General features: G+C 42.1%; 1 protein-coding gene across 2 annotated transcripts; it reads right to left on the bottom strand.

Annotated features, from left to right (window-relative positions):
* Positions 1-404: 404 nt before the first annotated feature.
* On the bottom strand, positions 405-15,036 carry TMEM169 (transmembrane protein 169). 2 transcript variants are annotated; one of them, XM_062005046.1, is made up of 3 exons: positions 14,975-15,036; positions 2,549-2,883; positions 405-1,078 (listed from the first exon to the last, which is right to left on the bottom strand). In XM_062005046.1, the coding sequence occupies exons 2-3, from the start codon at positions 2,850-2,852 to the stop codon at positions 459-461; spliced, it is 924 nt and encodes a 307-aa protein (XP_061861030.1). In that variant the 5' UTR covers positions 2,853-2,883; positions 14,975-15,036; the 3' UTR covers positions 405-458. The 2 variants fall into 2 exon arrangements, with proteins under 2 accessions (XP_061861030.1, XP_010208733.1); XM_010210431.2 differs by lacking the exon at positions 14,975-15,036 and having other exon boundaries at positions 2,549-2,974.
* Between the last annotated feature and the right edge of the window lie 134 nt (positions 15,037-15,170).

Below are 15,170 nucleotides of genomic sequence, written 5' to 3'. Positions count from 1 at the left end.
TTCTAGGAAAACTGCAGGAACATCACATATTTTGCCATTTAACCTTTACCTCTGAATGGGTTCCTATCTCTTGAAATTAATCTCATTAGTGGAGTTCTTTTCACTGAATCAACAGGTCACCGTTATGTTCCATCCCCTAAAAGTAAAGCCTAACTGTTCGGCATATATCTCTGCCACTCTGAAGATGGTGTAAGCTCCACAGACCAGGGTTTCTTACCATTCCCAGAGTTGTAATTAGCTAAACCAGATGACAAATCCTTGGAGAGCCATGCATCTCCCCACTCAGAACACATGAAGCTAGCACACTTGCATTCTGTGACAGGTAAAGAAGACTCCCAGCCCAATATTCTATTCATTGTTTTGTGTTTAAATGTATATATATGTAAAAAAAATCAGTGTGTTCTTTTCTAGGTGAAAACCACCTACATATGACCAAAATAGTCAACCACGGCAAAGGCTCAGACTGCTGAGGTCTCAACCCCTTGTGCAGAGCTCTTGCCAGAGAGACTACCTGAGATATTGTCAGAATCTAGCAGCTCAACAATGCTATAGGGAGAACAATCTTCCAAACCCAGCTTGCTGCAGAGCCAGCCACAGAAGCCCTTCTCCATATCCCTGACAGCATGCCACCAGTAGCCAAAGGACCATGTTACCTGGGCAAGGGCTGAGTACAGGCCTAGAGAAAAAGACACAACCATAATTATAATTGGGTAGAAGATGATTAAAAAGGGACAAAAGGTGATTTTGTGCCAGAAGGTCCTCTCTTCATTGTACACTAAGAAGATGTTGTACCATGTAATGGTTCCATAGTAGAATGAAACCACGAAGGACACCACAAAAATAATGGGGAGGCAGATGATGGTCCAGAGGACAATGTGAGGTCCTTTGTCCAGCCCAACATCACATTTCTTCTTCTCAGGTAAGTCCTCTTTAGGAGGTTCCTTTGACTTAGCCAGTTCTTGCAGCTCTTTGTCCGTTAATGAGACATGGATATCCACCATCTGACCCTTCTTCTTTCCCCTGGTGATTGTTCCAGTCAAGGTGACATATCGGCTGTCTAAAGGCATGTTCCAGACACCTACAAACACAGATAAATTCACTTACATTAGATTTATTTCCTGTACAGAGTATTTTGTGTAAATCCCCAGAGACCCCAAACACAATTGCATGGTGTATATGGAGTTACAGTTGAATTAAAGAAAAAAAGATGGAATGCAAGAAGCAATGTAGTATAAAGAACATTATCATAGAAGAAAATGGAAGTAGAGCTAAAGAGGGAGAACATAGGAATTCTAGATGACACAAATCTCCTGGGAGAAGACTCAAGCATCTGCACTGGTGATGTTATGGGAAGGGAAAATAATGCTGGATTATATGAGAAAGAGATGAGATAAAGCAACTAAATGAAAAATTGTATGCTTATCTTCCCTGGTACTCTCATAGATTTATTCCTGAACAGTGTGGAGACATGGAATGAATTAGCTAAATATGACAAAGTCTGTTGTTCTAGAATAAGCACATCCACACATGAACTTATATGTGAACAGATAATATTTCACTTCACATTTGCACTGTATCTCAATTTAAATTAATTCTCAAAGTTTAAAAAAAACTCTCATTTAATTTTATTTGCATTTTAAAGGATCAACAAAAGCACCAAGTAGGGAAGTGGCTGGAGTCACAGACTGCCTTACCTTCCAAGTGACACTGGTTTACGGTGATCCCTGCAGCAGTACGGGCTGTAAACTATTCTATGAGGCTAAAAATTATGCTTTCTCCTCTAAAAATTACAATTTCTCCTGGTTAATTCTGACTAGTTTGGAAGGAAGTCTTCACAGGCTCTTGAAAGGAGGCTGAGCAGTTTGAAGTGGCCCACAAAATAAGACAGAAGATAAGCCACAAGGACAGGAGTTAGGATCATGGGGGAATCTGGTATAGCTGGTAGACCAGGAGCATGTATTTACATTTAAGTCCCTCTCAGCCTGCAATGCTGACTCACAAGACGATTAGCCATAGGACCTGCTTCTCACACTTCTTCCCTGCAAGGATATCCAGAACAGACATCAGAAGTGAAAGTGGCTCCAAGATGCCCCACGATGACCTTGCCAAACAATCACTCTTACAGAGGAAGCTGTGCTGAGAATAGGCAAACAGAAGGCAACAGCAAATCCTAGATAATAAGTAAAACTCCCTGTCACAGGTAGAGACACTAAATCCACCTGCTTCCATCCTTTCACTTAACAGACAATTGCTTCATCACAGCACTATTGCATTAAAGCATGCTCAGCATTTTTCTGGATCAATCCCAACCAGCATATACATTTATAACTAAGAGTATGGCAACAATCAACCTCTGCAAAGACTTGCAGGAGACACCTCAAATCATCCTGTAAGGTTTTTTGTTTCAGAGCATTTTCACGGATGAACTCAAGCTCTCCTTGCCTACAGTTTTGGAGAGGGCTGGTCCCACAGTCAATTCCATTTGACCTTAGTGCATGTTGGCATCAAAAAAAGTTTATGGAAAGTGGGTGTTCCCAGGAATACATACCATCTGCCACAGACTGACCCAGGAACTTGGAGCCTTCCTCAGAGTTCCTCTCCCCTCCTTCTTCATCTGCCTGTTCTTCTTCCACCTTATTCTCATTCTCAGATCGATACACTATTATTGACTCAGGACGGGACTCCTTCTTCTTCTTTTTCCTGCGGTCCATAGTGGCTTCCCCATCAAAGGTGACAGTGGTTGCCACAGCCCTTCTCATGGAGCCACGGTGAGGACTCTGGCTTCCAGCCTTACTCTCTTTCTGCACAGTCTCCTCCATCCCACTGCTGCTCTCAAGCACCTCACTTGACATCTTCCAGCGCTTGTTTTCAATTTAACAGCTCCTGAATTTACAAGTCATTGATTAGACAATGGTCCCATGGATATTTTGTTTTGGTAATATGTCCCACTGCTGACATCCAAACTATGTACTCCATTCCCAGCCTAAAACGAGAAAGAAGGCTGAAAAAGCATCTTTTTCTTACCAAGCAGAAAAAAATGCTAGATTTTTCCTAAAAAAGTGTTACTTTTTTTCTGATTTAAATGCCATCTGAAGATCTGTATTACTGTCCTGAACAGCAATTTTATTACAAAGATACATGTTTTCTAATATTACCTAATCCTGATTCTCAGGTTCCAATTTTAAATATAACAAACCAAAACTACTGGAAAAGGAAGGAGTATTAACGTTTATAAGAAGCGATTAAACAGCACAGCTTACTGGGTGAATTTAGCATTCCTCTGCAATTCTGGAAGCAAAGAGAAGACAATTGTTCTGTCCCACATGCATGAGAATGAAGAAATTAAACCACAGATGAAAAAGAAGTTCACTGATTTAAGGGACTGGCCTAGATTAGAGACAACTGCAGCAGGAACACTGTGCTCATCAGGCATTACAACAGCTATACTGGGGCCAGCCTTTCTCATTTTGAGTCTTCTAATTTACTGCCCATTGCAAAGTTATTACAAAAAGTAACCAAATTATGTCAAAATGAAGGATGTTTCAAACCTTACCAATTCAGCATTATGTAGTGCTGTTGAATCTTAAAAATACAGTGTATATGTGGAATTTAAAACAAAATTACTATGAAGATGACTTCACCGGTGAGGGAATCAGAAACCACAGCAATATCTGATTATGCAGGGAAAACAACCCACATCTTTACAAATCTTTGTAATAAATATAAGGGCTCAGTTTTTTACTCCTCATTCAAGCAAAACTTAAAAACAGTATCAAGTGATACTGTTATTATGGGAAAGCTGCTTAAATAAAAGACTATATAATTAAATATGCATCAAGGCAGACAAATCCTGGTCCATGAACATGGAAGACACCGGAATAATGGTTCTCAGATTTCATAATGTTTAAGAAACTGACTGTGCCAAGTATTCATGAAGTATTTAGGTACAAATCTGGATACGCTGAATAACGTTTTAACAACTCTGAAGAGCTCTGTTGAACATTTACATGAATATTTATATTTGGAAGAATTCACATGACTAATAAGTAAGCTCCTACCTAGTATCTGAGTCATCTCTTTAACAGGAAACTAAGAAACACACTTAACATAATTTACAGCCCACACACTGCTGGGGAAATTGTTTTACTTTAACAGATGCTACAAAAAAGTTGAGCATTTTTAGATTTGGCAGTATGTTTCTAGTCTTCCCACAGATAAAAGATTTTTCTGGTTTGTTTTGAAATTTTTGCAGAACTTTATATCACAGAACCACAGAATGGTAGGAAGAGACCTCTAAGGATCATCCAGTCCAATCCCCTGCTAAAGCAGGTTCCCCTCAATCAGGTCACACAGGAATGTATCCGGGTAGGCTTTGAAAGCATCTAGAGAAAGAGACTCCACACCCTCCCTGGGCAGCCTGTGCCAGGGCTCTCTCACCTGAACAGGAAAGAAGTTTTGCCTTGTGTGTAAGTGGGACTTCTTGTGTTTCATCTTGTGTCCATTACCCCTTGTTTTGTCACTGGAGACAACAAAAAAGTGCTACCCCATCCTCTTGACATCCACCTTTTAAATACTTGTAAGTAAGTGCTGATGAGGTCCCCCCTCAGTTTTTTCTTCTCCAGGCTATATAGTCCCAGTTCCCACAGCCTTTCCTCATAAAGAAGACACTCCAGTCCCCTGATCATCTTGGTGGCCCTGTGCTGGACTCTCTCCAGCAGTTCCCCATCCCTCTTTAGCTGGGGTGCCCAGAACTGGACACAGGACTCCAGATGAGGCCTCACCAGGGCAGAGTAGACAGGGAATAGATCAACTATTTATGCCTCATACACACACACACACAACTTTTAATTGTATGTAACACCTAAGACTGTGGTCAGTTGGCTCCATATGGTTTTGAAGAACAATTTAGAGTACTTTTTGCAATATAGAAAATAAATTTTCCCTGATGATAAGAAGAAACATAAAATGGAATTAAAAAATCAAGATTCAGCATACCCCAGAAGTCAGACTACTGGACAGGGAATATCTCAGCTAGCTCTGCAGTGTGGCTGAGAACAGTCTGTTTAATTGCCATCTCACCTGCATGCCTAAATTTGCAGACATACTGGAAAACAGCTTTATAAAACACTAAATTTACTGCAAATACTCTCCTCTCACTGCAGTGTCAAATGTTGCACTTTAGAACAATCTAGAAGCAACTCAGTTTAAATATTCCACTGTTGATCGAAGGAGGCGAGAACAAAGAGGGGCGGTGATGATGAATGCCCTTGTCTGGTGTACCAAATAAGCATGTTACAGTGTAAGGGCTGTTTGAGATGGCTGCCTGTTCATTCTCCTCCCATTCCAAAGTTCAACCTCAACAGGGAATGAAACAAAAACTAAAACAAAAAAAGACAGGATTTTTTCCCAGAGACCTTTGGGTCTCTCAGAAAAGCATCTCATCACCTCCACCCCCCCAAAAAACCCAGAAATGAGCTATTAGAAGCAATTCCTCAATGCAGTTCTTACACCTTGCCTGCCTGAGGAATGTGGCCTTTACATCTGTTTGGAAGCAGTGTGCAGACAGGCAGTTTTCCACATACCATAATATAAAGAGGAATGGGATATGCAAGAAACTTCACAGTGAAATCTAACACTTTGCTTTCCACTTCCCCCTTTTAACTCCAAAGTAAACCAACCAGTTACTTCAAAGACAGCAAGCTGTGTCTCTTAATGTGTTATCATTGGCAGGACTCCAAGATCTCTTCACTTTAAAAATGTCCTTACAGTGAAATGGAATAAATTTATTATATGCAATAAACTCACCTTTTGTAGTAAATTCATCCAAGAAGTACATTTTTCTCTAACAATCAGCAATAAATCTTTATGTTTTGCATCTATGAAATCAGAAAATCACTTGATTTAACCTAATGAGGACCTGAAATAACAATGATATTCCCCTCCCAGAGGTGGTGAAAAGAAAACAGGCCTGGAGTCACAGAGGAGCCAAAAGCATCACTGCTGGGATCATGTACTAAAAGTCTGGAGACACCAAAGTTGACTTGGGATTAGATTCCTAAAATTTCTGGCTGTAGCTCCACACTCAGACCCTACTGCCTTGAAAAGGGGATTACTTGCCTGTAAAATTAAAAATAACACAAAGCAAAGACTTGTGGTTGGGCTTTTTAAAATTAAATTTTATCCAGCTGTGATCTTGGTTAAATTCACTGTAGATGATAAGACAGCATCAGTTCTTGGTGTGATGCCAAAGCCTGAAGAGCGATGTCAGCTTTGACTATGTGAGGATGAGCAAAGTGATGTCATTTGTGCATCTCTCAGAGATGTACTGTGTCCATTTTCTGTGCTCACTGATCAGGTGGGATGCTGTTCGATGCCCAGAAGATACCTACAACCCCCAAATTATTTTGCTATGTCTGACATTCCCACCCCTCCTACAGCGGCTACTGCCACTGTAAAATACAACAAGGACTAGAAAAATACACCTCAAAACCAGAGGGGGCATCTCAGTTTCTTCTCTTGCTCCTGAGCTGAGAAGAGGGGAGGGAATGGGCAATGTGAAACAAGCCCCTAAGAAGCACCATTGGTGTGGCTGGGCCACAGTCCTTGAGATAAGTAAGTGAAGGAGCCCAGATTATTCTGTTTAAGGCACATGGACATAAAATCTGAGGTCAGTCTACCTCAGAAAAAAAAGCATGGTGAAGGAGATCCCTCTGATTCAACAAAGGAGGATGCAGTAAGATAAAAAGCTGAAAGACATAAATATGGGGTAGATGTTAGGTAGGTGTTTTAACCAAGTGAGTAGGTGTCACTTGCTACTTGATGTATCACGGACGGCTGTGGAGAGTTGTCCCATCATGGGAATTTCCAAATCTGGGCTGATCGTGGCAGCACTTTGATAACCAGTACAAGACCAGAAGAGGCGTTACTGTGGAGAGGTCCTCTGACTTGCATAAGGGAGCAGTCATATTGAAAAGATCCCTCCTGACCTCAAGTCTGTTTTCACAACAGATGGGTTTTTTTTTTTTCCTCATCTGTTTCTGCCAACAGAGCAGCTGGAATACCCTCTGCTACCTGGTCCAGACCTTGTGAAATACCACCATCAGCCCCACATCCTGCAGGGATGCTGGTGAATCAAACAGTTTCGCACCCCAGGCCCATTTTTCCTGGAAATATTTTGTCTATAGTCACACACACAGAAAAAAAAAAAAAGGCTCTTGCAGAAATCACAGTATTGTATACAAAGGGTTATTTTCTCTCTTCCTATTTTTACTCCGAGATCATCACCCCTTAAAAGCCTTACTGTGTAGCTGAAGCATGACAATTGCTGTGCAATATTAGTGATGTCTCCCATGTGGGAGCACAGGGGCAAACAGGAATCTAATAATTGTCCATGGGAGACAAGGAAAAGAAATGGTCAAATTTTAGAGATAGCGGGGAGCAGTTTATTAGCTAAACAATTTGTTATTAATCTTCATGTGAAAGCAGATGGAGAACCCCAGGGAGGCAGCTCTGCAAAAACATTGTAGAGGAATTTTTAGAAGCACAATCTTCTGTTACTATGCAGGAAAGCTACTGGTGCTCATACTTCCCATGACAGTATTAGTCTTTGACACACAAAACAGAAGCCTAAAAGCTTGGCCTTGCACCATTTAGGTCAAAGGAAGCTTCTTCAATTGGTTTTCAGGGCTTGATACTGCTGCTAACTGAAGAGAAATTATCTAGCTTGAATGCAGACAGGAAGGAAGAGCCTTCCCGCAAGCTAATAAAATCCTTGATCTTAAATCCCTGGTACAGCACAAGTAATCTTTTTATGACTGCTCAGAGCAGACATGAGAGGAAAAAATGTAGATGGTAAGCAGTGAGGAGCATTAATTTTTATTTTTATAGTCACATAAAAATGTATAACACATAAGAAGAACTGACACTGTGTCTTCACTCACATCGTGTAGGGGTTATCTGTAGAAATAAAAAACAACCTGTGCTGTGAGATACCCAAGATGGGGAAGAGATAAGGGGAAATTTACCTCAGAGACACACATTGATGAGAGCTGCCCAGCCACAGATTCTCCTTTGCCTTCTCTTTTTACTCCATAGCCTCCCCATCCCCAATCCTGTCTCCACCCAACCCCACCTGTGATTTTGTGCATGTGCATGTGTGTGTTTCTAAGGATGCATGTTACTCAAAGGATTATTTCCAATCCTTGGTATTTTTAGAGGGGTTATCTGCTGTCAGATTGTAGACATGAAAAAATATGTGGTATCAGATGCATCCAGCTGTTCAGGACAGATCTGTTTGTCATCAGTCAATCACATTATGACAAAATGCACTTGTCTAATGCAGGACATGCAGCCCCAGGTCATATAAAAACATGTGCCGAGACCTATGTAAGAAAGCACAATTAATTGACACTCTGTGCTGGGAGAGGGACAAATGACATGACTCCCTCAACAACTCTGGATCTAGTTTAAATACCTCATTGACTTCCACATATGCAACCTTACCATACCCAGCTGAAAAAGGACAATGTCTGTTCTGTCTCCATTTCACGGTGAAATAGCTCAAACTGGATTACAGTTACTTGAATCTAGCAAATACTCAAGGCTGTGATGAATGACACATTACAGAGCAAGGCAAAAACAGCCCCTTCTCATCAGTACTAGTGTCTGTGCAGCTTGTATTGAGCTCGACAGGAGGGTTCATCTCACTGAAAATATACTTTCTGCATGTTAAAAGAAAATAAAAGGTTAGTTTCTGCCAGATTCCCTCCTCAGGTTCACCACACAGCTACCTCTAGAGGAAAGAATGTCTAAGGAAGGGAAGACAAACTATCACTCGCAGCAGCGGCTCATTGCAAGGCAGCATTGAATGTATCACAATAGCAAGAGGCACAAAGAGAAGTATCAGCCTGTGCCTTCCCAGCAAGGCACGAGAAAGCAAACAGCAAAGCTCATCGATCACAGCCATCTTCCCATCCACCCCCCCCCCCCGCCTCCCGCTAAATCCACAAGCTTCAAAGCACTTTCATTTCTCTGAGGGAGAGATAAGAAAAATGACCATGCCGTGGGTGTGCATATGAACAGGAGCAGACCTCAAGCTGGACTGCCGACAGCAGAGGATGGCACTTACCACCAGAGCAGAGGGGGAAAACACAGCAAGATGATTCATACCACCGAAAATTTTATGGGTCTTTGCTAATGGATTGCCCTGCCTTGTGCCTTTCCCCCAAGAGCATAGGGTGCTAAAAGCTGAAGCTGAAAGCAAAGTGAGGAGTAAGCAAGCAAAACAGTTTCTGTAGGCAAGTACCAACTGACCCAAGATTCCCCAGTCCTTCAGGTTTATCACCCGCACACAGCTTGTCAATGGGTGGCATTAGTGCCAGCACTGCCTCACACTGCGGAGCAGCTTCTGGACCAATCCTGCTGGCACCAGGAGCCAGATGGCATTGGCCAGTATGGGTTGACTATCACTGAAGCTGCAGCAAGACGAGACTTGCTTGGGTGTGGATTAAGGGCTCACTGGCTCCCAGTGCCATGCTGGGCAGCTCAGGTGCCCCTTGCTCTCCCCATCACCCTTCTGTGAGACACTCAAATGCTTGCTGATGGATTCTGTGGATACAGCCAAAACGACAACAAAAAAGTAGTGGAGAGAGGCCTTCCAAAGTATCATTAAATTGTTTCTGGATGACATTTACAAAGGATTTTTTTAAAAGTCAAGGACATTTTACAGAGTATCTGCTTTATGATTCAGTTCTTTTTGTTTTCCTCTACTGTTTCATAACTTCTCCAGTTGTCACAGAATAGTAACTGCTATGTACATCAGCATTACTGAAGGCTGGAAAACAGCATCCAAGAACTGCAGAGCATTTTTATTGTATATTAAGTGAAATGCCTAATAATATTTCTGTCACACCAACCTTTTCAAAATCCCCCAACTGCATTGGTTTTTTTTTAAAGCGAAAGCCTGAAGTGCTGTCTTTCCCTTTTCTCCCCACTTCTTTGTCCAGATTGCTAGAAATAAGAGCTATTGAGACAAAGGACTCAAAGCTTCTCACTGCCTCCATAGGGATGAGATCTGTTTCTTTGTGTTTATTATACTATGCTAAAAAAAAGTCAACGAAGGACACGTATACATTAGCCTTTAAAGAGAACCAGGGCTTTAAAACGAGAATGACTTGGAAATGGAGGTTGCTTTGAAATCTTCACAGCAAATCAAGTGGATTAGACCTGAATCTTAAATAAACTCAACAGAAGTCCCTAGATCTTGCAGGACAAAAAAAAAAATCAATGATAAAGTAGAGACATGCTCTCTCTGTTCCCCTGCTCTACCGCTCGGTTCTGCATTTGCAAGACAGGCCATCCTGCCCCTTGAAACAGCAGATGCCCATGGTAATTCCTCATTACCTACCTCATTACCAGGTCGCTCATCATTATTCCTGTCTCATTACCATAGGAACAGCTAAATGAAGTCAGGCTCACCAACTCGAGCTCAGCATTCTGCCTCCACAGCAGTGCCCTTAGGATGGGACTAGACATAGTATCTTTTTTTTATTGGTATAACACCTGATCGAACCTGAGTTTGAAGGCTTGATATTAAATGGGATTAGAAGATGCCCTAGGAGCTTGCTCCACACATCAAATCAGTGCTGTACCTCCTGTAGGCATCCAAGCAGAGGCCTTTCACTGACTGCGGTTCCTTTCCTTAGGAAACCATGCAGTGCTCTCATCGGGAGGTTTTAATGCATGTTGGACTCTTGCCTGACCTTTACAATAACTAAAAACTAGGATCCCACGTTGAGACCTCAGGCACTTTTTCCTTCCCCTCCTACTTAGATCCCTGACTGTCTCAATCTCCTCTCCTTTCGTGCCCTGCTTTATGCTGGCAAGATCAAGCAGGATTGATGAAATGAAATTCCTAGGGATAATGATGAAAAATCCTGATTATCTCCAGTGCTTTACTCATGACAAAATGAGAGAGACCACACATAAAAATACCTGCAATTAGACAGCAAGAAGTTGCAGCCATGCAGCCCAATGGAAAACACAATTATAAATCCAGTCTGGAAAGGATTATCTGAAAAATACTGACATTGAATTACAGCCCGTGGTTCTTATTTAGGTAAGATATTTGGGGGCTTCAAATCAGACCTTTCTCCAAGTTACACCTGACTTCAGCCCAGGGAGTGCTGAAGAGCCATACTGCACAGAGGGAGAACTGGAAGATTCCCCTGGGAGTAATTCAGGATTGCTTAATGCATTGCACAGTAAATATAATCCAAGATATTTAGACAGTATCTCCAGCAGCAGGAATTACTTGGCTCAGGAGACTCTTGATTGGATACAAGTGTAGATACAGTTCCATGATGCCAGGGTATTAAAAATGCAAGACTTCCAATTGCAGACAAGTGAATGCTTCACTACCATTAGTGTGGTATTAGTGGGGGGTGCAATTACTTAAAAAATCTGTCTATGTAACAGTTTCAAACAGTTTGATGCTGATACTCTATGTCTTGTGCCACTAAGAACTCTGCTTTGAGTAGGGTATCTGCCTTTGATGTTGTTGGTATTTTTTTTAATCACTGAAATGAAATTCCTAGGGATAATGATGAAAGGTTGTAAAATCCTTATCATCTCCTAGTTAGACTGATATCCTCCAAAATACCACTGAGAGTTAAGTACCTTTCCAGGGGTAAACTCTCTAAAGAGATGAATCAACCAGAAAGCCTAACCATCAGCTGATCCTGACCAGGAGGTGTTCTGACATGGAAACCAGAAGCTACAAAACAGAAAGGCTCTCAGTGAGAGAGGCTTGCCAGTGAGAGATAATGGAAGGAAAATAAGCCACGGGAGAGGATGCACAGAGACGTGAAAGTAGTAGAGACTTCCAAAGAGGTCTTCTGCATAATCTCACAAAAAGGTCCCAAGAGGTAAGGAAAGAGAAACTCATACTGGATTTCATATGGTTTCAGCTCAATCCAGGCATCCATTGTAATATGTATGGGGAGCAGAAGAAATTATTGTTACACTTTGTGCAATTTGGTGTCCTAGGAGAAGAAAGATTTGAACCTAGAGCATCCATGATTGTAAGGTTCTGGGAAAGCTGAGGCTGCTGAAGTGCAAGCTTGATTTTTTTCTGAAGGCTCACTAGCAGAAGCCCTCTGTCAGAAATCCTCTTTGAACTTAAAAGTTTTATTTTAGGCACCAAGACATTTTTCATTAAATCTCCTCTGCTCTCACCTCTTTGTGAGACTGCTGTCTGTGGCTTTGGATTCCATGGAGGTTTCTCTCCAGTCTGAAGCCCTCTCTTTTCCTCTCACAGCAGGTTGGTATTTAACAACTTTGAGACCTTCCTCCATGCCTATATGGATTACAAGCTATGGGAGGGCACAAAACCCCTGAAGGACAGCGGGCTATAAGGAATCTTTAGGGCAGCACATATCACTGCCAGGATTTTTAAAGCATGGCAGCATACTGGACTGGCAGATGTCATCAGCTGAATAGCTGAGCCACAGCCTGGCAAAGCACACAATCTGTTCTTGACAAAAGTAGCCCTTTCTGAAAATGCAGTTTCCTATTCATCTCAACAAATTGAACGAGTTCATTCAAAGCCAAGACGTAATCTGAGAGCTGTAAAAACAGGAAATGTAGTTTTTTCCTCTTCAATCTATAAATAACAAAGTAGATGAATGACACGTGCTAATCCCACAACTCTGAAGGAGCTGACAACTGGAAAAAAAAACTATTGATGAATTCTTTTTCCTAAATGTGTCATGTTGATTTTTGAATGGTTAATGTTTTAAGTGATACATTTACCAAGGAAAAACAAAGTCAGATGGTTTTAAACTTTCATAAATGAAAATGAAGACTTTCAGGCTTTAAATGCAGATTTATTTTCTTACAAATGCAAGATGACACATATGGAAAAGAAAAAAAAAAGAAGAAAAATCAGCTGTCTAATCAGACACTATTTTCTAACACATAAACATTAAGAATCTCAACATTAAGTTTACAGAATAACATAAATATGGAAGAAGAGCCTTCTGCTTACTGAATTCACCACTCTGGCTGCATGCAGTGAGACCAACATGTTTTAATGCTCCCAATAAAAGAAAATGAACATTCCTTTGTGAATAAGAAAGGGGAAGATTAAAATTGATTTCAGTTAATAAGATTTTCTTCTTTTCAGCTTAAATAATTTTGAATTTCAGCCCCTGGAGTAAAACTGATTCACACAAAGGTACATTTTGAATCCTTGTGGCAACCCACATGACAGTGAATAGAAGCCATTGCCTTCCTGAAAACATCTGTGAGCACTGGTTATCTCAACTCTGCTCTTTGTGGATAGATTTTATACCAAAAGATGCTACTCTCCATTGAATTCAAAGGAATGGATGTCTCCTTTTCTCACCTTTCTCTCCAGACTTTACGCCTTTCCTCTTTGTCCTCCCACCCATCACTCACAGAACCTTAACTCAGCCTCTTATTTATGTCATATCTACACCTATAGAGAAATTCCAAAACACCAAGCAATTTATCCTGATATGAAAGAAAAAAATCACTTGCTAGTATTCTCCAAGAAAAACACTGAAATCAAGTGAGTCAGCAGAGAGGCCCTCTGGATTTTCCTTGGTGGCCTGTGGCTCAGGTGGGATGGCAGGCAGGTAGGAATGTGAAGATTTAGTTCACTAGAACAGATGAGTGCTTCTCCCTGGGATTAATTAATGATCACTCTGATATGACCTGCCTCACATATGTAGGGCAGCCAGAGACAGTTAATGGGGATCTGTGCAGTCTACAGATTGTGGAAGATAATTAAAGAGGGTTGCAGTGTCATCCACAGCACTTCATGTTTTGCCTCCAGAAAGTAATATTGTGCTTTAAAATACTGAAGTATTCCGCAAACATTAACCCTCCCAGAAGGCAACTTTGTCTAACAGTTGGCTCACTGGCCTAAGTCACCATGCAGAAGCCCATTGCTGTCTTGTCATCCTTTGCTGAGTAAGACTGAATAAATTGTTAACTTCTCCACACCTCGCCTCTTCCCTGCATGTAAAAGGAAGGTATACACTGGACTTCAGGATAAAGATGTTACCTCAAAATTGTCTCTGATTTAAAGTACTAAACCTTAGGACATGTTTGGGGAAAAGTAAATAAATTTGTTTAACAAATGAGAAAAACAAAACAGGTTCAATGATTCATCTACTGCACTTCTATGTGTCTTTTGATTTTTTTTTTCTCTCTCACTCTTCTCAAATTAGCCATCTCCCCTAAGGCAAAAATAGCAGGACAAAATTGAGACAGACCTTCAAATATCTTTGTTATTGAAAGGGACAGAGGAGATGCCTAAAAAGACACTGAACATGCACACACACAGTCCTGGGCACGTTAGCGCTGGTTAGAATCACCTGCAGTGGACAAAGATGCTCTGTCACTTCCCTGTGGGACAGAAAGGAGAATTATGTTGGCTGTCCTCTGTGTCAACTGAATAATTAATACTGAGCTTATTGGGGGTGATTTTAAGTGAACAATATTTTTTTTAAACCATAAAGGCATTTTAACACAAAATGGCTATATTAGGGACATGGTAAATGGTATCACCTCAGCCTTCACGGCCTCTTCCCGACAAAGTCCATGCCTAGAGAGAGGATCCTCTGTCTGCGGGTCCCTGGTAGAACACCAGCCGCTTTCTCCGCTATTTATGACACCTTTAGAGCATTAATCTGACTTCTGGCTGAGGCTCCGTGCTCCTAAGCGCGTCTTCGCGCGCCGCTGTGGAAGGTGACCTGAAACGCTACAGAAACATCCCCTCCCTCCCCCCTTTAAAGCAGACGAGACCACGGATGAGGGGTCGGTAGGTTTGCTGCGAAGCCCCGGCAGGCAGAGGCGGCCCCTGAGGGACTGATCCTACCGAGGCGCTGAACGTGCACCGCAGGGAAGACCCACGCATTACAGACCCGTAGATAACCTCCTCCCTTACCTGCCGCCCGCTGGCTCGGCCCGCAGGGCACCGGTGCCGCGTTGTGCCGTGCCTAAGGACACTGGAGCCACCCGCCCCGCCAGAGCCCCGGGCCACGCCGGCCGCGCTCCGCCTCCGTCTGCTGGCCGGCCCCGGCGCGGGCGGGCGGGGCCGCTGCCACGTGACGCGGGTGGTGGCGCGCTCCGTGTGTGTGTCT

Source organism: Colius striatus, chromosome 11 (genome assembly GCF_028858725.1).
Source record: "Colius striatus isolate bColStr4 chromosome 11, bColStr4.1.hap1, whole genome shotgun sequence".
Classification (NCBI taxonomy): domain Eukaryota; kingdom Metazoa; phylum Chordata; class Aves; order Coliiformes; family Coliidae; genus Colius; species Colius striatus.
The sequence above is the reverse complement of the archived record's forward strand: the minus strand, read 5'-3'. Positions and strand labels throughout refer to the sequence as shown.

What these genes read in the sequence shown, in the direction of transcription:
- TMEM169 (XM_062005046.1), bottom strand. Translation starts at nt 2,852, where the DNA reads ATGTCAAGTGAGGTGCTTGAGAGCAGCAGTGGGATGGAGGAGACTGTG. An exon ending in GGGTCAGTCTGTGGCAGATG is followed by an intron (nt 1,079 to 2,548) that starts GTATGTATTCCT and finishes CTGTGTTTGTAG; the next exon opens with GTGTCTGGAACATGCCTTTA.